This window comes from Gastrolobium bilobum, unplaced genomic scaffold, assembly GCF_033153095.1.
Source record: "Gastrolobium bilobum isolate Gb01-03AN ecotype WA unplaced genomic scaffold, APGP_CSIRO_Gbil_v1 utg19603, whole genome shotgun sequence".
NCBI lineage: Eukaryota > Viridiplantae > Streptophyta > Magnoliopsida > Fabales > Fabaceae > Gastrolobium > Gastrolobium bilobum.
Window position 1 is genome coordinate 16,029 of NW_026895844.1, and position 27,001 is coordinate 43,029.

General features: G+C 35.2%; 3 protein-coding genes across 3 annotated transcripts; 1 reads left to right on the top strand and 2 right to left on the bottom strand.

Annotated features, from left to right (window-relative positions):
• Positions 1–1,672: 1,672 nt before the first annotated feature.
• LOC133296365 (zinc finger protein ZAT11-like) lies at positions 1,673–3,303 on the bottom strand. The gene is made up of 2 exons (XM_061495327.1): positions 3,263–3,303; positions 1,673–2,253 (listed from the first exon to the last, which is right to left on the bottom strand). The coding sequence occupies exons 1-2, from the start codon at positions 3,301–3,303 to the stop codon at positions 1,680–1,682; spliced, it is 615 nt and encodes a 204-aa protein (XP_061351311.1). The 3' UTR covers positions 1,673–1,679.
• Positions 3,304–3,477: 174 nt separating this feature from the next.
• On the bottom strand, positions 3,478–10,920 carry LOC133296374 (kinesin-like protein KIN-5B). The gene is made up of 23 exons (XM_061495341.1): positions 10,742–10,920; positions 10,204–10,333; positions 9,931–10,086; positions 9,491–9,828; positions 9,271–9,409; positions 8,087–8,184; positions 7,834–7,990; positions 7,678–7,747; positions 7,517–7,593; positions 7,179–7,232; positions 7,012–7,092; positions 6,823–6,934; positions 6,652–6,738; positions 6,153–6,328; positions 5,901–6,062; positions 5,587–5,694; positions 5,320–5,478; positions 5,158–5,241; positions 4,845–5,050; positions 4,366–4,467; positions 4,151–4,260; positions 3,891–4,042; positions 3,478–3,672 (listed from the first exon to the last, which is right to left on the bottom strand). Exons 1-23 carry the CDS (start codon positions 10,918–10,920, stop codon positions 3,478–3,480), a joined length of 3,132 nt encoding a protein of 1,043 aa, XP_061351325.1.
• A 10,234-nt stretch (positions 10,921–21,154) lies between these two features.
• Positions 21,155–22,479, top strand: LOC133296366 (uncharacterized). The gene is made up of 3 exons (XM_061495328.1): positions 21,155–21,292; positions 21,591–21,833; positions 22,111–22,479. Exons 1-3 carry the CDS (start codon positions 21,155–21,157, stop codon positions 22,477–22,479), a joined length of 750 nt encoding a protein of 249 aa, XP_061351312.1.
• Positions 22,480–27,001: the final 4,522 nt, after the last annotated feature.

Below are 27,001 nucleotides of genomic sequence, written 5' to 3' on the forward strand. Positions count from 1 at the left end.
ATAGGGATGGTATGGAGGCTCCAATATCATATAAATAATTATTTCAACTCAAAAATTAATAGTCTAAATAAAAACACATTTTATATTATATTTCTTTAACAAATCATCACCTTTTAGAAACCCTTTGTGCATTACGCCAAATTAAATGGTTAAATATTCACCCATTTAATTTTTTACATCAGATTTTATGAAAAACTCAAAGACCATATGCTAGTTGGGAATTTTAGGGTTGTAAATGAGTTGGCTTTGGTCTAAATAGGTTAGGTTTATACAAAATATTTCGAGTCTAACTTAGCCTATTAATATGGTGTAAGCTATATTATAGGGTATAGTTTGACCTATGTTTAAAAATTAAAAGACATGGCCTAAACCTATTGTCCTATTAAGCCTTCAATAATTATCAAAAATAAAAATAAATATATAAAATAATTTTTTATTAATTAGAATTATATAAATAATTATTTTATTTTATTTTAATTAAAATAAATAATATGATATAGACCGACATATAGACTTTTATGTCTAGCTTTGTAAAAGTAAGCCTGTGACTTATTTTTTAAATAAATTTTGTAAAATTCAAATATATTTTATTTTATTAAATATATTAGATCACATCTGACACCTAACGTAGGTCGGTGCGTTAACTCCTTCAGTCGGGATTTACTTCACAAGAAGAAAAACATAAAAAGGGGCTGAAAAAAATACCAGATATCCTTAACTTTATTTCTTAAGATATTATTTTAATTTTAACTTTAGTTTTTAAGTTTAAAAAAATAAAGTCGAACCAAATGATTCTTAATCATATTAAAAACCATAAAATTAAAATAATTCTTGATGCCTCACTTACGTAATGCATATCATTTTATTAATTAGAATTATATAAATAATTATTTTATTTTAATTAAAATAAATAATATGATATGGTCCGCACAATATATAGCCTTTTATGTTTAGCTTTGTAAAAGTAGGCCTGCGATTTATTTTCTAAATAATTTTAAAAAAAATTCAAATATATTCTATTTTATTAAATATATTAGATCACATCTAATACCCAATGTAGGTCGGTACGTTAACTCCTTCTGTCAGGATTTACTTCACAAGAAGAAAAACATAAAAAGGGGCTGAAAAAGTGAGTAACTGAAAAAGTGAGGTAGTAGAAAATTTGGGAAGTATAAATATCCTATCTCTTATTTTAATATTAACTTTAGTTTTTAAGTTAAAAAAATAAAGTCGAACCAAATGATTCTTAATCATTTTAAAAAACCCGAAAAAATAAAATAATTCTTGATGCCTCACTTACGTAATGCATATCATCGTCTTAGATACGAGTACGACGATCCAGTATTTGAGTCCTCGTTCACCAATAAAAAAATAAACAAGAAAAAAGGGCGTTAATTTATCATACAGTTTTCGTAGTCGGTGCTTCGGACAATTTAGGACCTTAAAATGCTCAATTAAGTATACAATGAAATTTCAAAGCCATAACTTCTTCTCTTATATTATCCCAAAAATTCAATCAATATTAACAATACATTTAATTTATTCCAGATTAATTGGGTTGGATAACCCAAATAAGAAGGAAAATAAATAAAAATAAAAAATTCAATAAGTCAATAGATTTTTTTTACATAGAAAAAATTGAAAGAATACATGAGAACAAAATTTGGTCAGAAAATTAATCAGAACAAAGAAAGATCAACTTGAGGTGCCTTGTTTCCAAACAACAACTTCAAGTCATTTTCCAAGGGTGTCAAGTTCAGGTCCAATTTCAGGGACATAACCCTCTTACTATTAGATCTTTTCAGAACTGGGGCTTTTGCAATAACCTGATTTATAGAAGAAAACCCTTCATTCATGGCAGCCCTATGCCTTCTCATGTGTCCTCCCAGTGCCTGACCCAAAGAGAATTCTTGACCACAAATGGAACACTCATGCATTTTGGGTTTATTCCCAAAGCTCTTAGCTTTTTCCTCTGCATCAAGTTTTGGCTTCTTGTGGCTAGTCCTGTGGCCACCAAGTGCTTGAAACGATGAGAACTTGCGGTTACAGGTCTTGCACTCAAACTCCACTGGGACATAACTTTTCTTAAGGGGCTTGTTTTCTTGGACATGAGAGAGCAGAATCAGACTATTTGCCAACTCTATGCTCTCTTTTTCTTCATTTTCTCTCTGTCTCTTGATCATGGCTACGAAGTTGAATGTGAATATGTAAAATTTATGAGGTGGGGTAGTGAGGAATTCTTGAAACTTAAACCTAGTATTTATAGATAGTTGGGGATGAAGTCAAAAAGTAGAACGTGGACACTTTTTTTTTTTTTTGTTCAAAGAAAGTCCATCTTGTTAAACGTATGATAATATGTTTGACTTTTTGACTTTTTATAATGACGTGAATAACCCTTAATGCTTGCGTAATCGATGACTGTGAATTGCAGTTTATGATTGTCTTTTTTTGGTATTTGAGCCAACAAAATTATTTATTTTTTAATCCACGTAAGGCCTTACGCATAATACTAGTTTACATTATAGCCACGTGGTTACAGCGATTTGCATGGTTATCCACCGAGTGAATGAAACATGAACACTAAGTTTTTTTTTTTTTTTTTTGGAAAGTCGTGAGCACTAAGTTAATAGGATCTAGTTGTACAACAGTTCCATGAAACTTCCAATTTTTTAGTTAGAATAATCCAATACAGTTTCTAGTATAAAATTGATGAAGAAAATTAAAAGCAACTTCTGATCAGAAGTTAGAATATTCATTTATTTAACATAATGCATGTTTTATGTCTGAGGAATTTTTTGGTCTCCATTCAACACGGACTGCTTTAAAGTGGTACCGACATGGTGTGCAACAAATGGATTTTATCAAATTGGTCGCAAAAACATGTTTTTCTTTGTGCAAATGGATTTGATGGTAAAACAGTTTGACATCAGAAAACTTGTGCTATGCTTTGCTTTCTTAAAGAAGATACTTGAACCGCTGGAATGTCTAGGCAGTGAAACCCTTTCATACGTAGTCCAAATGTGAAATGAAGCAGCAGAGTTTGAAAATAGAAGAATCCAAAAAGTACAACATCGTTTTAAATTGCGCATCGTTTTAAATCAAGCACTTGAAAATTAAAATAGAAGCAGTAGATTTTGAAAATAGAAGACTCTGATGTTCACATAGAAAATTCACTTATAAGAATCTAATTTTCACTAGAAAATTCATCTTATCTAGCTACAACTTATTCTCTTGGGGAAAGGAAAACGAAGCTACACATTACCTAAATATCATTGGTTCTGGTTGAGCAAATTGCATCATCATTTTTACATCAAACTAGGGAGTGGTGCTCATCAGGTGATGAGCTTCCCTCATATAGAAAACTAGCTAGGACTTTCATCCAACTACCCCCCCCAAACTGTGTAAGCATGGGTTATGGGTTATGGGTTATGGGTTTTGGTGTGTAGTTCCATACTACAACTACCTGCCTAATCAAAGTCAATTCACATCTGCAAAAGGAGTTCGATTTGGAGATGCTGCTAGACGAGGGATTTTGCTTTCTGCTTGGATCCATTTTGATCGGTTCTCTGTGCAACTGTCTTCTATGATCTGTGTCCTCATCTCTTCAATGGATGCAGGGCTGGGGACTGATACAATTTTTTTCTGAGATGTTGAACTTGTATTCTGGTCAACCTTTTCATAAAGAACATAAGTAAGCTTTAAAACTTGAGGCTAACACAAGATAATAAAATAAAAAAGACATGCAAAAATGAAAAAGTTAGGATTCTTTGTGTCTTATTACTATGTGGTTGTTTAACAATCTATAAAAAAAAAATCCAATTTTTGTTTTTCATTAATCGGAAGGTGTATTTTATCCAAAAACTCAGCAAAGTAGAGGAGATTCCATATACCATGTAATCTTTAGCAAGGCACTTTTCTGCTTGTACATGGATATTTGATATACTTTCACCATGCTTATCTTGTACTGAGTTAAGCTGCTCCAACCACCTTGTAGTCATAGAATCAATTTCCTTCTTGTGCTCATGGTCCATCATCCGTGCACCTGGACGTATTATAAGTATGTTTAACCCATTTCAATCAAGAGACTGAGAGACCAAAGAAAATAATAAAATAGAAAATACAGACTACAAATGCAAGAACTTTAACTTACCATTTACATCTGCGAGCAGGTTGTGGATTCCGGAATCATAATCCGAATCCATTGCTAATGATGCAGATACAAATTCTCGATTCAGAGCATGATTTGTCAAGATATTTTCCCTGTTAAGCATCAATAAAAGTTAAAAACGTCAGAATTTACTTCTCTGTAGATTCTATCTCATTAAGAAAAACTCTTTATCTATGACACTGACTAGCAGAACTTACTTCACTGTAGATTCTATCTCCGCAAGACTGCTCTTATGGAGATTGTTGAAGGACAAGTGAGCGCTTTCCCACTGCTGCCTGGAACAGTCCACATTCTTTGAGCTGCATAGCATGTAGAAAGATATAAGTAAAGAAATATAACTCTTTTTCTATAATATTACATATTCATCCATCCCTAACAAAAAGTGCTTGTGCATGCATATTTGGCTATTTTTAACAAAGTCATTCAAAAGGCTGAGAACACAAGAAGTTGAAAATATTTGGCTATTTTTAACAAAGTCATTCAAATGAAGATTTAATGTAAAAAATCTTATGGACGGCACTGATTAAATATTTTTGTAATTAAATGGCATATAAAAACACTTTCTGTCTCTTCACTATCCCCTCTAACTATGCACGCACTGATACAGACACAGAAAGCAACAAAGAGAGAGAAAGATTAAGAAGAAAGAACATAACGGAACAAACGGAAGACTCACCACACCAAGAGGCAATTTTCCATTGTAGCTTTAATACCACTTGCTGAGAATATTTGTTCCACAAAATGACTTTTAGCATTCTCTACATATTCACTCACTTCCTTACTAGCATCTTTTGAAACCTGCTGCATGTTGAGCATCTCTAGTTGCAATCTCTTAGACTGTTGCTTACTCATGTCCTGCATATTTCTTGATGCCTCTGAGACCTAATACAAGTTTATCAGAAGTCAGTGATACTTCAATTAATACAATATGAATAGCATACAACACCAACAAGGAAATTAAATGGAAAAGAACAATGCAGTCAATTAACCATAGCAGTTCTCTTAGATGTCAAGGCTGCCAAAATTGCTGCGATTTTCTCTAAGGCCTGCCCCTCCTCCATCGCTACCTCTTCCTGTTTCAGATTAGAAAAAGAAAATCAATCATGAGTGACTTAAGAGATCAGGGTCCAAGTACCTCAATATTTGCTCACCTTAAACTTCTTCTCAAAATTAGCTAATTGTTGGAACCTCTCATTTTGAGTTTCTTCAATAATTTTCATGACTGTTGAAGAACGCAGATGAATGTCACTAAAGAAGTTTACAGTTGCCTCTGAAACCACTTGTGCTGAAGTCAGACTTTGCTGTAATCCCTACATTGATCCATGAAGTTTATATTACATGATTAAACTACTGCTCTAATTTATTTATTTTTATGAAAAAACAAAACAAACCGAAACAAAGAAAAGATAAAAACGTACTTCCTCTTGTTGTTGAATGGAGAATGCTAACAGCTGCTTGTGCTCATCAAGAGAATTCTGGATGTCGCATATCACATCCTTGGCTTCAAGAACGGCAGCGGCAAGAAACTATAAGGAGGCACAGCATAACCAGCTTGAGATAGGAGCAAAGTAACAACTTTTTTTAAAAAAAAAAAACTTCTTGTGTTCTCAGATATAATCAACTTGAGAAAGGAGAACAGATGTAACCATTTTTTTTTTTTCATTTCTATTATTCTCAGCCAATGCCTATGATGAAATTAAAAAAGAAAAACCAATATTTCTTGACTTCTTACATTCTCAACAGCCAATGTCTGTGATGAAACTTTAGATTGTATGTGCTCCATATCAGATGAAGCTTTCATATGCAATGTATTAGCTAACTCCTTCAGGGTCCCTACTCCTGAAGTATAAATCTCTGTCATTTTCTTGATCCTATATTCAAGTGCTTGTGCTGCCTGAAGAAAGATTATCATAAATCAAATGATGAGTGGAGAACATGCCAACCATAAACTGTAACTGAAACAAGAATTCTTCATTACTCTTACATCACTTTTACTGGCAAGATAGGAGCAGGCACGATCTTCCATGCATCTAAGTCGTTTCTGTTGTTGAGAAATGGATCCCACAATGGTCTTATGCAAGTCTTTTAAGCTCTCATTAAGCAGAGACCCAAAATTAAAGATTATTTTTTGATTTTCTGCCTCCATCGTTTCTTTGTAATCTGCAAGAATATAAAGCCTCAGAGAAGAACAACAAATCATTTAGGATGAGCAATGTCCAACACATCACTTTCTTTCACCTACTTTCCTGTTGAAATCTTGCAATAATAGTTGGAACTTGGAAAGTATGATTCCTGCCAAAACTTTTTAGTTTCTATTGAAAGTTATTTACAAAAACATCTCCGGTTTCTAACTACAAATAACACTTGATGAGATTTGCTCAAATTCATCTTCACATCCCATGAAGCAGATTTCTTATGAAAGCATTTTAAAATCTGGAATAAAAAACTTACGGTCGCAAAATGAATGAGTAAAATAATCATACCTAATTTTGAAGACAGTAAATTAATATGATCTGATGCACTCTGCAGATCAGTACACATTTCCTTTGCACGCTCAATCAAGGCATTTTCTGTAAACACAAAATAAAGCGAACCATATAAGTGAATTGAACAGAAACAGCATAAGTCTACCAGCATACCATCAATTGATTCACCTGATTTCAGTAGCTTGGATATGGTGCTTTCCTTCTCTTTCAACATTGAAACTACTAGCCTGTAATTCTCTTGAAGGTCATGCAAGACGTTGCTGGTTTTTTCCAAATTCACCTAAAAGATTAATTTTATTTGAGATAATATTCTTTTTGAAGGTTAAATAATGGAGAAAAAAGTTCCATTCTATTAACCTTGCAATCCTTGAGCTCGCTTTCCAAATCCAGTTTCTGTTCTTGCTCTGTTAAATAGAGCTCACGGAAACTGTTCACTTGCTGCAAAATAAATGGGAAGAAATTAATTTATCAATGAAGTTCCCATACAGAATAGGAGAAATGCCAACCAAAGACTCGGGAAATACTTTCTCACTAAGATTGAGGTCATTCTCTAATTGCTCTATCTTCTCATTCCTTGCCTGAATGAAAAGGTTATGAGACAAAATTAGACCAAGAAAGATAGAACATGCATTTAAATATGGAGCTTTCAGTCAGAAACTTTAGTATAGACATGCTTAATCTCAACGGGAAAAGGTATAAGCAAACTCAATGAGATTGCCCGATTATCAGCATAATTTATTTAAAAAATATTAAACCAAGGTTTTGCTCTCCCCAAATGATGTCGAAAGATCCTTCGCAAATTTCATATTAGTAGTATTGTTAAATTACATAGATACGAGGAAATTGAAAATAAATATATGACCTTCTTTTCAGCTTCTTCCATGGCAAATCTTTCATGAGAAATATATACACCATTCTTTTCCCTTGCTGCTCGAACATCTGCATTCAATATTCACATAGATAAAGATTTGATACAAGATCTTCTCTACATTCCAAAACTTAAGAAAATAATGGTGAATGTACCTTCCTTCATTCTCTCGATTTCCATGTACAAGTCCTTCAACAAAACAGCCTTTGAAACTTTTTGGTTTGCCTATTAGAAGAACACAAGCTTTTGTCACCACAAACATAAAACTTCTTTTAGAAAATTTGTAAGGAGCAATAGCAGCAGTAACGGACCTCAGGCCTATTCTTTATGTTTTTTGCACGACTAGCGTAGTCTAGCGTACTTAGTGTTTCTTCCAAACAATAAGCAGATGGGGAAATAGTAGCAATTATGCATGTTTTTGTTTTCCCTCCTAAGGAGTCTCGCAAAATCCTTGTAAGCTTACTGTCTCTGAAACAACAGACAACCAAGTGGCATGCATATTAAGGTACATGTCTTTCAAATTATAAAGAGACGATGATTATTGAACATGATGTTAACATAAACCTGTAAGGCACATGAGCAGAATGTTCCACAAGCGCATTTATGACACGTCCCAGTGTGAGTAAGCTCTTGTTTATCTCCCCCGCTTCTCTTGCACGGCCCTGTAATATTATTACTCAGCATAACTATATTTTGATTGTTAATGCATGCATAATATTAAAACATTGTTGCAAACTTAATGCAAGTCCAAGATAGACCCACGTAGTCTTCTTATAACAATCCAGGAAAAATTAAAGACAGAGGACCATGATTTAGGACCCTATGCTATAATGTTTTAATGATGACAATTGATGAAATTAATTAAAGAGTAAACACCCTTTTTGGTCCCTGACAATATCTACGAAATCTTTTTTAGTCCCTGGCAATAAAAAAGGACCAAATTGGTCCCTAACAGTATGTAAAAAGGGCCACGTTAGTGACGGAGGAGTTGACATAAGGACTAACATGGCCCTTTTTTCATAATTTTAGGGACCAATTTGGTCCTTTTTTATTGTCAGGGACTAAAAATGATTTCGTAGATATTGCCAGGGACCAAAAAGGGTGTTTACTCTTAATTAAATGTTGACAATTTTATTGTTGTGATCTTTATTTGTGCAATTTCTGTTTAATTATTAAAAATCAAAAAAATATTTTAAATTAAAAATTCTAAAAGAGATACAGTTACTCAATTCAACTCCTTTCTTGAGTACCAGTGGGACTAACACATGAAAAATCAGAAGAAAAACAAGTTGTAGCTGGAAACTATAATTAACACCGCAAACTTCACAACTATAACAAAGGTGACCTATATTATGTCTCTTTCTACCAAGTACCACAATCAGATTGCTCTGAATTAATCTCAGTTGTAATCATTGAAGGTTAAAGAAATTAGTTGCACCAAATGATGGAGCTCAGTTGGCGCCGAGGAATTGAGCAGGGGGGGTGAGAACATGTGTTGGATCCTCCCCAATACCATCTTTGGGAGGGGTTTAAAACCTTAATCTTAGGACCCGTCCCGAATTGGACTAGTCGCGAAGCGATGAACTGATTGGAATATCTCTAAAAAAAAAATTAGTTGCACATTCAGTTTAACATGATATATCTATTTTGCTATTTAATTACAGTGCAAATTATTTTTCTAGCCAAATGACAATTACCATGCACAATTAATGGCCAAAAATAGAGACAAGTGGAAGTCTTTCTTTTACCTCACGTGCTCCTGAACGCAATATATTTTCTGATCCTGCCAAATCAACAAGATTAAGCTTGCCACATTTAATTAACTCCTCATCACCAATTACTGTTTCTTTCACATAGACAGTAATGGTGAAGACTGAATGTGAACGGCTGCACCAAAATAACGTTCATTATGTAAAACACAGCTTCTACTAAAATAAATTTCTACAACTTCAGTAAAAGGAAACCTACCTGCTTCTCTTATTAAGCAATGTATCTGCAGTGCGCCTTTTTGATGCTCCTCGTTCCAACAGATTATAAATTTCACTTACACTGTACACTGATTCTTCTTCAAGGCCTCTCACAACCACACAACCCTTTCCATCTTCCATAAGGGTTACAGGTTTCTTCTGTTTTTCTTCTATAAGCCTATAATTATCTTCAGGGGACAATAAATCAGTTACTTCTTCATTATATAGCTCAAGAAATGTGACTTTTATGCTATAGTCAGCATTTTGTGCCTCCAAAATATCAAAAATTTGACGAACTGCTCTTGGAATGACACCAGCCTCGGCAGGTAAATCACCACCCTGTACATTATTCATGGCATTTGACATAATTTTTGTGATCAGAAAATACAGGCTGCAATAATAAATGGAAGAAAAAATGTGGGTTTAATGACAAAATGTTACCTTTTTTCTCATCCCACCCTCCATTGTATAAGTTTTACCAGTCCCAGTCTGGCCATAAGCGAAGACAGTGCAGTTGAAACCATCAAGAACTTCATTAACAATTGGGGCAATCGCTTGGTCATATATTGATCTTTGCTGTGATTTAGGTCCAAAAACCTTCCCAAAAGGATTTTAAAAAATGTTAACTATACATTACATGATATTATTACTTACAATAACAAATGATCAAAGTAATGTAACCTTAAAAAGGGGTAGAAGTAGAAGTAAGCATACCTTGTCGAAGGTGAAAACTCTATCAACTTGCTTGTTAGCCACAGTCTGCATAACAGTGACTTCCCTTTTATTTTCATTACATGACACCACCTTGGGAACATTGGACCTTTGTTCATCATCACTTAATGGCCTGATATGTATAAAAAAAATGATTAAAGTTTTAATTAAGATGGATTCATGTCATTTTATTTTAAAGATGTCCAGGAATAGCTAACAATTCATGTGCTATAAGTCTCCCATTCGAGACGTATAGCACATAGGTGGAAAAGCTCTCCCTACCAAGCTTTAACACAGCTAAGTTCCTAGAGACTCGAACTCAACAATCTTCAAATTTCACATATCCAAATTTGTAATTCAACACACAAAGCTCAAAATTTTAGATTAGAAAAATAAAACTTAAGCTCGTTAGCTCCAATTCTACACATAACACACAGGACAAAAATTCACTTGTTAGCTGTTATACATAGCATAGCACTATAGCTAATGCATGAAGTGAAATTCAAAGCGAAGAAGAAGAAGAAGAAGAAGAAAAATTGACCTGCATCGAAGCAAAACTTGGACGTTAGTCTCTTTATCCTTGTCTTGACGGTTTGAGTTCCAATCGGAACCTCTTGAATCGGGACGACGTCGTTCCGGGCGAGGTGTCAGAAACGGAGACGGAGATGCTGTCATCCCCAATCCAACTTTCTTAGTCTGATCCGGCGTCGCTGACGTCATTTTCTACCTTTGAATCCTCTGCAAACATCAAATGAACACCCAAAAAAAAAAAAAATCCCTAATTAGCGTATGACTATGAAAAACAAAAGCAAAACCTCGTATTATAAAAATAAAAATAAATAATAATAATAAAAACAGAGACGAGTTTTCTGGGAAATTAAGGTGGACATACTTGATCGGAGAATCTGAGAAAAGAGTGGTCGAAAAAGAGGTTCTGGTTTTTTTTTTTTTTCTGCTTTTTCAATGATTTCAATTTTCCTCACTGTGGTCTTTTACTCTGTTTCTGGAGAGTATTTGAAAATCGGGGGGAGAGAGAGAGAGTACAGGGAAATGAAGTGTTGCTTGCTTTTACCCAACGGTTACTTGAGACTATATGTGGGCCCGGATAGCCGTTATGAGATCTCCATTGTCCAGCGCCACGGACACAATATTCAAACTTAGCTTTTTTATTTCCATTTAATTCTGAAACAAAGTTTGAATTTTAAACTATGTTACCAGATGGCATTATATGGAAAAAATTGTTCTGTCATCACATAACACCAGTTGCAGTTGACCTCCTAAGGGATTGTTTGGTGTAGGGATCAAACCATGTCTCAAGCAGTTTCTTGGAAAATCTTTGGGGCCAGAGGATAAGCCAAAAAAATCTTCGGTTGGGGGATTAGTCTCGTCCTTTCTCCGGTTGCGAAGCTTAGTGCACCCACTGTTATAATGAGGGGCTAGCCCAAACGAGCCGTACCCCGAGGGCATGGTGCCCGGAGAAGGTTGAATGGGGATACACAATGTACCAAAAAAAAAATAATATGTAACACTGGAATATCATAATTATATATAGAGTTTGATATTTCTGATGTTATAGAAGATAAAATTATTTTCTATTATTTCCTACACACATAAAAATATATGTAAAGAAAAGAGAAAAAAAATCTAATACAATTTTATGTATTTATAAAAGATAATTTTATTTCTTATAACATAAGATAAATTAAACCCTTATGTATATGTTGAATTGAATGTAAAATATCGTGGAATAAAATTTAAATTAAAATATCAAAAATTGAAAATATTTGAACTTTAAAATTTTGTCGATATTGGATTGTACAGCTGTAGAAGAATGTAAGTTTGAAAAATCGAAATATGAAAAATATTATTTAAATTTAAAGGATTTATATCCATAATGTTACATGAACCAAAAATTTTTATGTTAAAAAAGACAACATCAATTCATTGGATAAAGTTTCATTTCACCATTAGAGTAGGATTACAGAGATAATCTCTCCAGTATATAAAACTAAAGGTATGCTTAAAAATACTCTACCCACTTTGGATGACTTATGTTCTGTATGAACATTAAAGGGTTAATCTTATGAGTAATCTATCTCTTATTCACCTGTATAGGATCCTTATATATGTTCTTATTAACGGTTATAATCGTAGTGAGTAGTTAATAGTGGTGCCATTAGTAAGATCATGGTAGGGTCCACGTGTGACACTAAAGTGTGGGCTAGGGCCATATTCCGGGCTACTACTATGGATTTCGCGTATACGTATTAGTGCCAAGTCGGTTGACCTTATTCGGGCATAGGCCTTAGTTTTGTGACCTCTTCTAATTATGGGACTCAGCTATGCTTGACTAAGCCTATGTTACGATCCCAGAATATTAAGCCCCCCAGCTCGGAGTATTATACTTAAAATACTCCGAGTTTACGATATGGGTTGGTATTATCATATAAACTCGGGTCAAATGAGCAGTACTATCATTAAATGCTACCTACCCCTATTCTCTACATCTGCCACATGTCCTCTTCTGACTGATCTTGATTTTCTCAAACGAGCGATATGACGTCTTTCAATCATTTCATTTCGAAATTCAAAATAGCAGCTTAGTTTTTACGTTTCCTCTTTTAACCCTTTCGGTTCCCTTTCTTCCTTCCACTTACTTTCTTCTCATTTTCTCTTCTAGTATCTGCTCTTTCTCCCTCCACAGCATTTGGCTTTTTCTCTTTCTGCTTCAACTACATCTTCTTCGTTTTCTTGCTGACGCATCCTCAAGCCTTGATTTCTCCTTCGACAACGCTTCCTCAAGCCTTGATTTCTCCTTCTCCATTATCATTGGACACTATACCAAGTAAGTTCTCGCCTTTTATACTTGTTCTTTTTATTCTTTATTTAGGAAACTTGCTATTTATTTGCGTTCTTAATAATTCCTCTTTGCTTTTCCTGTATTTTCAATATAATGCACCTACCTTTAAGAATGTCCTTCACTTAAAGGACGTTTCAGATCAGTTAAAGACCTCATCTTTACCAGAAAAATATGCACCTTGTTATAAGAACTTTATCCTCTGTAGAGTCCATGTATTTCCTTTGCTGGGTTCAGGACGAATTAGAATATCCTTACGTCCTCAACCATATTCCGATAACATATTGTCTATTACTTCCGTTTCGGAGTTAGAGTCTAACAGTGTTTTTCCTTCCAGGCACATACTGAGGAACTGCCCTTACCATTCGCTTCCCGTTTCTCGCTTTGCTCTTCCTCCCAGCTTGACGGGTTTATAATGGGTTGACGAAGAAGCATTAAGACTTCATTCAACTTACGAAAACAATCTGATTTCTTTGCAGACGACATTGCAGTCGGTACCTCTCTATTACGACTCAATAATCACTTCTTTCTGAGTTGAAGTTTCTGGCGAGAATGAAAGGATCTGTTCACCTTCCGGGCAAGGTGATGACATTTTTTTCTTTGTATACAAATGCTTATTTTCGAAACTTAAGATCCTATTACCTTTTACCGACTTCCAAACAGAAGTCTTGTGTCATCTAGATGTTGCCCCTTATCAACTTCATCCTAACAGTTGGTATTTCTTAAGAACTTTTGAAATAATCTGTCAGGCTTATGGTTTTACTTACTATTCCCAGGTTTTTTTTTTGTATTTTTGTCGTGTTCCAAAACACTATTGAGAAATGAAGGACATGTTACAATTGGGTTTCTTTCAAAGCTCACCCTGGACTTAGGTGGTGTACTATATTTGAAGATAATTGGAAAATTTTAAGGAAAATCACTTCAAAATTTGTACTCCTGAAGCTCTCCCTTCTACACCATCTACTTCTTCTTCCCAACCTACAACACCTTCAGCCTTCTTCTTAGATCAAGACAGACTTCCTCGGTTCCCATTATCTTGGAACCGTGCTTATTACACCCCTTCTGCAAAAGAGTTCTTAACTAACCCCAAGAATTTGTTTGATGATGAGTCTGAAACTTATATGTGGTTTAAAGATTTAGCTTGTCAATTAACAAAGGAAAATGTCTCTATTGCTCCCCGCTCCATTTTAGAAAATGGAGATTCCTCGGAATGGGTTCGAAGAAAACTTAGTAAGTAAATATTAACACTTTTTCTAGTACTTTATCATATATTTATTGTCTAACTTTCTTCTATTTTTCAAATAAAATCATGGATCCAAAGTTCTTTGCTCGGATGAAGAAGAAATCTAACCTAAAAGGAACACTAAGCTAAACTTCTTTTGTCTCTGGAGAGAAGGATTCTCCTTCTATTACTCCTTCTGCCATTCTGGCTACGTCCGCTATGGGTTCAGCTCCTGGAGATACAATTTAGTGGATGTAGACACCCCAGTTGATTCTGGCAATCTCCGTCAAAAGAAAATGTGTCCGAGTAGATGACCCTGGCAAAGATATTATTGTTACTGACAGATCTTTTACCCCACCGACCTTCGTCGTCTCTTCTCAATCGCAAGGTCTTAATTTTGTTGAAAAAATAAAACCTTACTTTACTACAGGTCTTCGAGAAAAATGGGATAAATTTTCTCTGGATCAACTCATCTCTAAGTTTACTGCTCTTCGGGATAATGATATCTGATAAGCTCATTTTTTTTGAAATGGCTCTCCTAGCCCTTGCTGAGCGTCATCAACTTCTATCCGACCCTCAGGATCTTCAAAACTTCAAAAACAATTTCAACACTGAAAAAGAAACTCTCAAAAAGCGAGCTGAGTCTACCAAATTCATTGGTCATGGTTTTCAAACACAACTCAAGGAAGCCCAAACTGCCAAAGCAACCGCGGAGGATACCGTCAAATCAGCTACTGACAAATTAAAGTTTTTGAGCATAACTATTCTGAGTTGAAAAAAGAACATGATCAGTTCAAGAAAATTTTCGAAGACTCATATCTCCGAGTAGCTGAATTGGAAATGGAGGTTGATACTTTAAAAAATAAGGTATCTGACCTAGAGAAAGCCGCCATTGAGATGGATAGAAAATTTGAAGCTTATGGTCATCAAATTCGTGGTTGGGTATTAGACCAAGTGGGCTACTTCATCCCGGAAGTTACCCTTCATAACTTGCACAAAATTGAAACTTTTAACTTTGTTAAGGATGGCCATTTGTGTACACACGGCGAAGAAGGTCAAATAATTGTTCTTGCAACCTGTCCCACTAAATTCGCCATTGTTAACCCGGATTCCACCAATTCTACTAACTCTGGAGATGCCTAGTCTTCGAAAAGTTTGAAGGGGTGGTATGCCACCTTTATTTGTACTCTTTTTTGGGCCAAAAATGTCATCTTGCAGTCGATGTATTAACAATATTTTTGTTGTTAACTATTTCCTTTTACTCGTTTCGTAATATCACTTGGATAAATATTTCATAACCTTCATACCGCCTTCCTTTTTCATATTCTCTATTCGTAATCATGTGCCCGCTTTCGAGTAGTAATTGAACGGGTGCCCAAGAGTCCATATTTTGGCATCAAGGGACTTTTATTTGCTCGCTTCCGAGTAGGAATTGAACGGGTGCTCAAGAGTCCATAATTTAGCGTCAAGGGACTTCTATTTGTCCGCTACCGAGTAGAACTTGAACGGGTTCCCAATAGTCCATATTTTAGGGTCAAGGGACTTTTATTTGCTCGTTTCTGCTTGAAAACGCTCATAATAGTCCCTTAACTTCTCTCCCGATTTTTGCCTTACTCCACATAAGTTATGAGTGGTTTTCGGTTGTGGCCCACAATGTGTAAATTGTTGAGTAAATCGCAACGCCAACTCCCCCCAACTGTCAATTGAATTTTTTTGTAATGTCGTAAACCACTCCAAAGCAAAACACGATTATGAACTCCCGTGGATCTGAGCTTTCTTTATATGCTTTCATATCATTTGGTTGTTTAAACCAGCCCGGGATAGGCTCCACCCTCAATCTCCACGATAATGGCATTCCAAAATATCCCTGAACAGCCGGCATTGCTTGGGCCCTCTGTTGAAAAGGTAGCTGATATGGTGCCACCCATGCTTGTATATTCCCATATGGTCCTCCTGGTCCCCGGTTCATCATCTGTTCTCCATAAGGTTGGGCCTTATAACCCTCCTGGTGAGCTTGCTAAGAATAATAATATCTCTGGTTGTTTCGCTGGTTTCCCGGCTGATAATGACCTCCCATACCTCCTTGATTTACTCTATCCCGGGCATGATAATAGCCGAGTTTTTCCAGTGGATACTCTTCTCGGCAATCATAATGGAACTCGCCTGGTTTTGGCCTCTGCTTTTGATATTTGTATTGCCGCCTTTGATCACGACGGCCTTCCTCTTGGCGAGCATAATATATACGGCTGAACCGCTGTTGATTTTCTTCACGAACATCATGCTACTCATAAAATTCCTGTTTGCCTTCCTCCTAATGCATGTGTTCCCTTCTCTCCTGATAGTAGGGGTGGCAATTCGTGTTCATGGGTCGGGTTCGGGTCAACCTGGGTCTGACACGAACATGAATAAGCTCAACCCGAACACGACACGATTAACAATTCGTGTTATAAAACTTAACCCGAACACGAACTGCTAATTAAACGGGTTGACACGATACAACCCGAATTTAAGCACAACCTATTTTTACACGACACGACCCGACCCAACATGACCCAACACGACCCGAGTAAACACAAAATGATATTAATTCAAATCATATTAAATCTGTTTGATCTAATTCAAATCAAAATAAATTACATTTAACTTCATCAATCCAATATGAAATCATAATTAAATGCAACATTCTCATTCTTACAGCAACTTCTTCTACCAAAATACACATTAAGATCACAAATCCACAATCATGGAACTAATTGAAATATTAAAGTCATTGACCAACTGAGTAACTATTTTGAGGATCATGATCAGCTATTGAATGTTGACTCTTTTATTCCATGATATCTTCTGTCAACTCCTCCAAAGCTACTGCTGAATGCTCTACAAAAAAAATGAAATGGCAGTGACATACATATTATAATCAAAATCAGTTTCAAATTTAATTTTTTTTTAAAAAAAAATTAATTAGTAGTGACATACATAATATAAAAAAAATGAAATTATTATCTTGCTCTCCATACTTGGTGGTTACTACCTATACTGTGTGATATGTTATTTTATTTTTATTTTTTAAAAAAAAATTAAAAAATGAAACCGGTGGAACCTGGGTAACAAAATGTGGCTTTGTGTCTATATTATATGTGCACATGGTGGGTGTCGTATTCAATAAAGCATATATATAAAATCAGCGACTTTGTGTCTATATTATATATTTATATATGTTGTGGGTGTCGTATTACACACGGTGGGTTTTGTTTCTAGATGGAAGAAAAATGAAGCAAAGAGATTTATTCGTACCTGTGGTTGAGGTGGAAGACGGTCTGCAGACAGAGATCGAAAGATCAGTAGCGGTGGTTGAGGTGGAAGACGATTTGCAGACAAAGATCGGCAGCAGAGAGAGATGTGGTTGAGGTGGAGAGATCGGCAGCAGAGAAAGAGAACAGTAGCGGAGAGTGTTTTTTTTTTGGGGGGGAGGCGAAGTGAGAGAGAAAAGAAGTTGTGTGTTACACCGCGGAGAGTGAAAAGAGAAAAGAGAGAACCCTAACATTTATGTTTTATACCTTGAGATAAAATGACCATAATAACTTATAAATTTGCGGGTCAGCGGGTTCACGGGTTGACCTGTAACCCGACACGAATTTTTTCGTGTTATTTTTCTTCAACCCAAACACGACCCATTTATTAAATGGGTTGACCCGAACACGAAAATTTCGTGTCGGGTCCGGGTCGGGTTGACGGGTCGTGTCATAAATTGCCACCCCTACCCGATAGTGCACATTCCTATCAGCCTCCCAAGTATACTCTGCATGTACTCGCTCTTGATTTACTTCTCGTCCTCTACTTCTGTTATCTATTTTTTCTGGGGGACTCCTTGACTCCCTCAAAGGTTGAAGACGATGATCCTCTTGACAAATTTCTCGTTGTCCCTTAGGATGAGACAACAACATATGACTGGGAGCAGGGGATCGTGAACCTTTCTGTGATTCCCCTACTGCTGCTCATTTTCCTGTTGTGGTCTCTCCTTCGAATGGTGTCTCCTTTTTCTTTCATTGTAGGGTCTATTTCTAATATCTTCTGCTAACTGAATCAAAGCTTGTCCATTGGTTTTTAGAGAACGGATCCTCCCTTTGGATTGGAAAGAATTTTCTTCTTCCTCCCCAGAAGATGACTGTTTCCCATTCTATACTCCTGACGCTTGTTACTAGCCATTAGTGAAGTGAGAATAGTTTTACAATCCCCACAGACGATGCCAAATGTTCTATATGAACATTAGAGGGTTAATCTTATGAGTAATCTATCTCTTATTCACCTGTATAGTATCCTTATATATGGTCTTATTAACGGTTATAATCGTAGTGGGTAGTTAATAGTGGTGCCATTAGTAAGATCACGGTAGGGTCTACATGTGCCACTTAAGCGTGGGCTAGGGCCATATTCGAGGCTCCTACTATGGATTTCGTGTATACATATTAGTGCCAAGCCGGTTGACCTTATCCGGGCATGTGCCTTAGTTTTGTGACCTCTTCTAATTATGGGCCTCAGCTATTCTTGACTAAACCCATGTTACGAACACGGAACAACTTACAATAATTTTATCTCTCATTTAGAGAATTTTTCTCTCACCTTTGTGGTGGAACTTTATTTCTCTATCTAGGAGGACCTTTCTCAAATACTTGCTTAATACTTCAACACTTCTCTTAATTCTGTATTTATAGATGAACTTCAGGACAATTTTTGTAAGCATAGATAATTAGGGAATAAACTAGATTTAGAACTTTTGACCAAAGTTATCTTGAGCCATGTGCACCTTGAGTTATGCTTAGCCACCCTTTAATTAATGAGGAAAAATACCTCCAATAATTTTCTGCTTTTCAACTTAATTAGACAAGGTTATCATGTTGGCACTTTTGCAATAGTCTTTGAACTTCCTTCTCGGAACAACATTGGTCATCATGTCGGACTAGTTCAAATCAGTGTGCACTTTGTCTAATTGCAGTTGATGTCCTTCTATCACATCTTGGATCCAGTAATAACGAACTTCAATATGTTTTGAGGGAGAATGATAGGTAGAATTCTTTGCTAAGTGTATGACACTCTAGTTATCACACTTTAACATATACATTTTTTTATTTGTGACTGAGTTCATATAGAACATTCTTCGACCATATCATTCTCTTGCTAGCTTCAATTGTTGCAATGTACTCGACTCAAGTGGTGGATAGAGCAACATACTTATGAAGTTTAGATTATCAGGATTTAGCTCTTTCTACAAAAATAATCATGTAACCAGACATCAACTTTCTCGTGTTGGTATCACCACCTAAGTCAATATCTAAGTTGCCTTTTCAAATAAGAGGATCCAAGAAAAATCAAAGCTAGAAATAAATTTTCAATTTTTTGAATCTTATTTTTACTTTTTCAAAACTAATCTTTAATTTTTTTTATGTTATTTTTATTTTCTTTTTTCAGCAGTGATCTTTAATTTGTAATGATGTAAGGTATTTTGAAAAAGTTGTATAGTTAACAAGATTATGAAAAAGAGTATATATATATAAGAGGAGAAAATTTTCAAACTAAACAAGCTTTCTCTCTACCTTTTTATCTAATGTACTACAGGAGAAATGTTTCTTCTTTTGTTCTTATATATAATAGACTTCAAAAATCTTTTTGAAATTGCAGTTTGTTGGACTTTGTCTATTAGTTTCTCCACGGAGCTAACACAAGGCAAATTTTTATGTCGAGTCACGTGAACTAATGAGAATTTAATATTAAAAAAAATCTTTCAATTAATTAAAATATTAAGCTCAAAGGTTGAAACTTTAGTCATTTTTAATTTAATTTCATATACTTTTGACATCTCAACATTTTCAAAAAGAATCGTTAGAATTAACCAGTATTATGAAACTCGGCTAGATCCGGCTAGGTCAACCCGAAACCTCGCGAACCAGTCATCGGACCGATTTGAGTCAAGTATCGGACCGGCTATGCATTGGATCCGGTGAAAAACTGATGACCCGGTAACCTGATCAGATCATGCATTTTCATAAATAAATAAAAAAACCAAAAATATTTCATCTTGTCAAAAAAAATGTAGAACTCATTTTAAATTTTTTTGTAATTTTATTTGCTAGTAGTATATTCTTCTAAAAAAACATCAAATTTCAGCTTCCAATACTAAAGCAATTTGCAGAACAAGAAATTAAGAAAATGTGACATATCTCATTTCAATGTAGATGAATTTGAAAAATATGAGTTTACAACATCTGACTTTTTGAATGTTGTTGAGAGGTAGGTATGCTTACGGGGATTCTGAATTGCAATTTAAATTGAATAGTAATACCGTGCATTTTCATTTATTAGTACTTTATGAACTTGTAAAAGTGTGATTGAGTACTTTTTGAACTTATTTAGTGAATCTTGTCCAGATATCTCTCACTTGATTTTCGCAGATGATCTCATGCTCTTTGCAGAGGAAAACCTTAATCAGTTTCAAATTATTCTTCCTTGTCTTCAATTATTTGCAGATATCTCGGGGCAGAAGGTTAGTGTTCTAAAAAATTTAATTTATTTTTCTAAGAATACTCCTGAGAATGTTGCTAGTACAATAGCTGATTCAGTGGTTTCAAAAGGGTAAGAAGTGTGGGTCGATATCTAGGTTCTTGGATTCATCACAGAAGAGTCACAAAGCAAGCTTATGCTGGGGTAGTAGAGAGGATTATGGAGAGGCTAAATGGGTGGAACGGAATGTGTCTATCCCAAGCAGGGCGTATTATGCTCTCTCAGTCGATAATATCTTCTATTCCAATTTTTCACATGCAGAATAATAAAATCCCATTAGCCATTTATGATCAGATTGAGAAGATTCAAAGAGACTTTATATGGAGGATAAGCCTGGTCAGCATCGTCTACATTTAATTGGATGGGATGATATTTTGAAGCCAAAGAATTGTGGTGGTTTGGGTATTAAAAAGCTTTCGTTGATGAATGATGCTTTTCTTGCAAAGCTAGCTTCAAAGGTGTTATTTGATGAAGGGGCTTTATGAGTCCAAGTTATTAGAGGAAAATATTGTGGCACTAGCAGAAACAATGAGGAAAATATTCCCGACTTTGGTCTAATATGTGTAGGTTGTGGTATTCTCTTGAAAATCATAGCATTTGGGAAATTGGTAATTGTGAGCTAATTAGATTCTAGCAGGATATATGGTTAACTGGGGATTGCAAACTAATTGATAAGCTATATCCATAATCCTAGCGGAGGATCTTGATAAAAGAGTTATAGATTATGTCAATAATGATGGATATTGGGATGTGCAGTATTTGAATTCTTTGCTCCCTTGTGTGGTGGTGCAACAAATCCAAAGTTTTCTCCCTCCTCACCCTCAAGATGGTAGAGATTCAAAGAGAAGGTATTTTCAGGGTGCTCAAAGAATAACTATAAGGGTTCTTTATGCTCATTTGAGATATGCAGATAGTTTTATAGCCCAGCCGGTTGTGATTGATTGGCTAAAATTGTGGAAGTGGCAAGGTCACCAGCGGATTAAATTGTTTATGTGGAAGGTATTGCATCATAGACTTCCAACTAAAGTGTTGTTGGCTAGTTGGGGTACAATCAATCCTTTGTGTCCTATTTGTCTTCAAGAAAACGAGACTATACTTTATGCTATCAGAGATTGTGATCAAGCAAAAAGCTTGTGGTTGGATCTTGTTCCCTCTTATAAGGCGTTTGAATTTTTTCAAGGAGATTTAAGTAATTGGCTTCAAAAAACTTAGTGGCAGCGGATGTTTTAGTTAATGATATTCCTTGGATCACTATATTTTTCGTAGCTTGTTGCAGCTTTGGCAGTGGAGAAATGCTCTGGAGCACGGTCAACAATCTAATAATGATTTCTTTAAGGGATCTTTTGTTAGACGTATGGCTATTCATGTTATTGAGGCTTATAGGCAGAATAAATTAAAGACACATATTGGAGGTAGTTCTCAGTATTTTGTTTCGTGGACTCTACCTGAAGTGGATTGGATCAAAATTAATTCGGATGAAGCATCAATAGGCAATTTGGGTATGGCTGTATGTGGAGGTATTTTTCGAGATTCTGCTGGTAGCTGGTTAGGTGGTTTCACCTATAATATTGGTTATTGTTCTGCCTTAGTTGCTGAATATTGGGGCATATTAAAAGGTCTGGAAACGGCTTGGACAAGGGGTTGACGTAATGCGATAATAGAAAGTGATTCCAGTGATGTTATTGCGATGCTCACCAAACATGGTGAAGCTGCTCATGATTCCTATCTAGTGACTCGGATACGAGCATGGTTATCAAAGAACTAGTTTGTTCGTTTGCAACATGCTTATAGAGAAGTAAATCAATGTGCGGACTGGCTGGCAAACTTCCCCTTGGATCATCATTCAGTAAATACATTTAGCTATCTTTAGTCTCCGCCCCCTGATCTTTATAATTTAGCTTTGGCTGATAAGACCTCTGTGAGCTACCTTCATAGTTTTGTAACTTGATTTTCTTTTTTCTTTTTTTCTTTCTTTTGGCTGGGTGTTGTCACCCTTAGCCATACCATATATATATATATATATATATATATATATATATATATATATATATATATATATATATATATATATTCAGGTCAATCAGGCCCACTAGTGACCCAATACCTGATGTTCGGTTCGGGTTTAGTAACGCTGAAATTAATCATATGTTTTTTATTCTCAAATAAGTGAATAATTCTTATCATTTTATTCCATCTAACAACTACTCTTTAATTATATAAAACTAGACTCATGCACGTCCTATGCACGTTGAAATAATTATGATAAGAAAAAATTGTAAGAGATATAAAATGGCACGTATTTTTGTCCTTGAACACGAACAATGTAAGAAGAGCCTCTAATGAAAAAAGACCACGTGCAAAATATTTGGGATCGAATACATTACTGTTGTACCAACAAGAGGAAAAAATCCAGCCTACTACCAATGTATGTACAACACACCAATAAAAGCACGTCATATCACTTGCTTTTCTACTAAAAAGAGAAAAAAAAGTCACTTTTGTATTTATATTATATACTGCGGGTAATACATAGTATAAATACCAATGTTGCATCCATTAGTTGATGCGACCGTAGTATAGAAAATATGTTCCAACAAGAGGTGATAAATGTGTAGAACTATTGGATTTATGCGGAAGCCATTTGCGACCTAGTACATTGGTATGCTTACCGAATCATCCTCGTTTCACAATTAACTCTCTTGTGCGCAAATCTCATGGAGAATCTTCCCATGTATGATTCTTCTTCATGAACTGCTCACTTCAGCGTCACATCACGAACAACTTCCTTGAAGCTGGATAGTGGCAGATCTTCCAAACTATGTCTTAAGGGAAAAATAGGAAGTGAGAAACTTTCTCACTTTCAGAGAGATGACCTTACCTCAGCCACTGTAACTACCAAGTGAAGACCAGAGAGGCTGATGAGTATAAGTGCAGAATATATATGAGTTCCAAGAAACTCTAACCCTAAGCAGAATAGGCTTTAGGTTTCTTGGACTCTTCTTATACATTAGGCCCTATTCGGCTTTAGTGAAAGAGCAACACCCACAATCTCCCACTAGTCGTCATCAACAGAAATTGCCTCATCCCTTATCTCGAGCTAGCCTGGGGATCTACCATCTGTTATTAATCAAGGCTCTTGATAATCAACAAATAATTATTTAATTCGGTGCTACTCCACTAAAAGCCCGAACTTGAACTCCAAGATTAATAACACTTATAACACGAATATGCATCGCCCCTTTGTAGAATGTCTATAATTGATTGATAAGTTTTCTATAACTCAATCAATTATTTATTCCCTTGACTATGACAGTTTCTCTAATAGATTACATGCATTGGTCAATGTCTTCAATATCCAACTACCGAAACATATCAAGAGGACATATCCTACAAATTCCATATTGTTTGTCTCATAAATACCTATAATTAAATAATCTCACTCCCAAAGTACCGAGTTATTGGTCGTCAATAGATCAAACCTCACCCGTTGGTAAATCGAAGAATGAAAGCTATTTGATTACCTATTTATAATAAACTCAGGATTTAGAGCAATCACATAACTACAGTTATCTGGAGATTTGATACCTTATGACAGAAAAAAACAACCTTAATCAAATCTCTCCTTGATCCTTTCAATGTGAATATTAATTCACACCAATATTTTACAATGATTTGGACAAAACTATTTCATAAAATATTGTAGCCTAAATAAAGCGCCCAACTTTATTTAACAGTTTTGAACTAATTCATCAATCGTGAGAATCTATGATCATGTCCTCTGTGAACATATCCAAATGATCGTATACTCCACAATTGATCTGAACCTTAATGTTTGAAAATTTTGTGCACTATAAATGAATGTTTATAAAATTCAGAAAATGATTATATTGTTTCATTGTCTTACTCAAAGAGCACAATGAACCCAATATCTCCCACTCATTTAATGCAAGTCTAGGATCCTCCTAAGACCCAAAGAAATAATATGCCTCTTGAACACAAGTTCAGGCAAACTCTTAGCAACTGGGTCTGCAAGATCCACCTCTAATGCTATCTAAGTTTGGTGAAAAACTTATAGCTCAAGGTTGATTTCTTGAGTCAATATCCATATAAAAAACTGATTATGTGAAAGCTCAGCTTTTCAAGACTCCCACTAGAGTATACCAGTATATATTCTCTCGTTCTCCGAAGATACTTGAGTACATGCTTAACAATAATCTAGTGTTCCTTTAGGTCCAGAATGGTACCGTCTCACTACTCCCACTGCATGGCAGATGTCTGGTTTAACACTCAACATGATATGCATGAGACTACCTATTGTCATTAGGTATTCTACTTATGCATTCTTTCTTCTTAAGTTTCTTTAGAAGTTACTCCTTAGGAAGATGAATTCCACATCTGAGAGATATAATTTCCTTTTTATAATTCTCCATGTTGGATTTTGTGAAGAGTTTTGTAAATGTAAGTAGTCCAAGGTGATGTTAATAACTCATTCTTCTGATCTCATAAGAGTTTTATACGAAGAATATAATTGACTTCCCTAGGACTTTCATATCAAAATGCTTACTCAGTCAACTCTTTATGCTTGATATTACCTCCACGTTATTTTTGATAAGGAGCATATCATCTACATAAAGTACCAGAAACGCTACTACATCCCTTTTGGATCCTTTACATACAAATACACATCATTCATCAAGTTTCTCTCAAAATCAAAATTTTGTTAACTTGATCAAAAATGATATTCCATGATCTGGATGCTTGCTTAAGTCCATGAAATAAACTTTCACAATTTGCATACCATGTGTTCTTGCTCATTTGCTATAAACTCTTTTGCTTGTTGTATGCAGATATCCTGACGTCCAACTCCCAAAATAAAATCTTATAATTGAGATTTTTTAGTAGCAGCTAAGAGAATCTGGATAGACTCTAGCATAGCGTCTGGCAAAAATTGCCTACAAGCTATCTTTGAAGATTTTCTTCTTCCTGTCCATCCTCTCTTTGCCTTTTATGTCAATATGCACCTAGTGGGTTTTACCCCTCTTGGTGCCTTTACTAGGGACCGAACAGAGTTGAAATAAAAGTATTACATCTCATGTTTCTTAGCTTGAGCAAACTTGATCAACAACATCTTCTAGTGCATTATCGTAACTAGTGGGATCAATGTCACTCAACAAAAGACAACTTAAGAGTTAACAAAGTATCTCCCACTACGAATATATCGCACTAGACCTTGTGTATCTACAGGTAGATCCAAGATCGGATCAAATGGTGGATCTTCAATTTCTTGAGGATCCACATATTATGTGTTTAACAACTCCTTGATTTTGTTCTTCCACACGTGATACTTATATTTCTACTAGTTTCACTGATATATTATCATGTTAAATTTTCAATTACGGTTCTCGTATTTGTACACCTAGAGATATATATATTTTCCCTCTTTGAACAATCAAGGAAACAATGGATGAAGCTTCTAGAGATTCTGAAAATTCTTAATATGAGAAAAGTTATCAAAAATAACCTTACTTAAGAGCTTATAATTTCTCATCTAATCATCCTTTAAGAAATTCATGTGAGTTCTAACTTAGATAATCTTGTCCTTAGGACTAAATAAGATATCATCCCTGGTTCTCTTAGGGTAGCAAAAAGATATGCAAACTTCCGTACAAGATTTTATCTTATTTGACCGTTGTTGTAGCAGTGTGTTGAAGCACCCTAAATTCGAATATGATTTGATCTGGGCTTGCACCATTTTCATAATTCTTTATGTGTCTTTACAATAAACTTGGATGGAATTAAGTTAAGAAGGTACATTGCCTTCTCCTAGGCATCTTCCTGGAACAACATTAGCAAAGATGAATAGCTGAACATGGTCTTCGCTAAGCCTAGAAATGTTTGATTACTGCAACTTCATTCAACTAACGCGTTCTTAGAGTTGACAGATGTGAAAAATTATCCCCTCTTAAATCCGGTAAGACACGAACTTATCAGACAGGTATCCAACACTTCAGTCACACCAAAGTGTTTTGATTTGAACACCTAGATGTTTTTCTGCCTCAGAATTAAACCTCTTGGAATTTTTCATAAGCTATAAACTTATTGCGCACTAGGTTCATTTGTCCAAATCTAAAGTAACCATTCATATAATGAAGTATTCGTCACCTCTT

What these genes read in the sequence shown, in the direction of transcription:
- LOC133296365 (XM_061495327.1), bottom strand. Translation starts at nt 3,303, where the DNA reads ATGATGATGCAATTTGCTCAACCAGAACCAATGATATTTAG. An exon ending in CCAGAACCAATGATATTTAG is followed by an intron (nt 2,254 to 3,262) that starts GTAATGTGTAGC and finishes TATAAATACTAG; the next exon opens with GTTTAAGTTTCAAGAATTCC.
- LOC133296366 (XM_061495328.1), top strand. Translation starts at nt 21,155, where the DNA reads ATGGAGGATAAGCCTGGTCAGCATCGTCTACATTTAATTGGATGGGAT. An exon ending in TTGCAAAGCTAGCTTCAAAG is followed by an intron (nt 21,293 to 21,590) that starts GTGTTATTTGAT and finishes TGGGATGTGCAG; the next exon opens with TATTTGAATTCTTTGCTCCC. An exon ending in TTAAATTGTTTATGTGGAAG is followed by an intron (nt 21,834 to 22,110) that starts GTATTGCATCAT and finishes AGCTTGTTGCAG; the next exon opens with CTTTGGCAGTGGAGAAATGC.
- LOC133296374 (XM_061495341.1), bottom strand. Translation starts at nt 10,920, where the DNA reads ATGACGTCAGCGACGCCGGATCAGACTAAGAAAGTTGGATTGGGGATG. An exon ending in TTGCTTAATAAGAGAAGCAG is followed by an intron (nt 9,410 to 9,490) that starts GTAGGTTTCCTT and finishes ATTTTGGTGCAG; the next exon opens with CCGTTCACATTCAGTCTTCA. An exon ending in GCCTTGCTAAAGATTACATG is followed by an intron (nt 3,673 to 3,890) that starts GTATATGGAATC and finishes CTTTATGAAAAG; the next exon opens with GTTGACCAGAATACAAGTTC.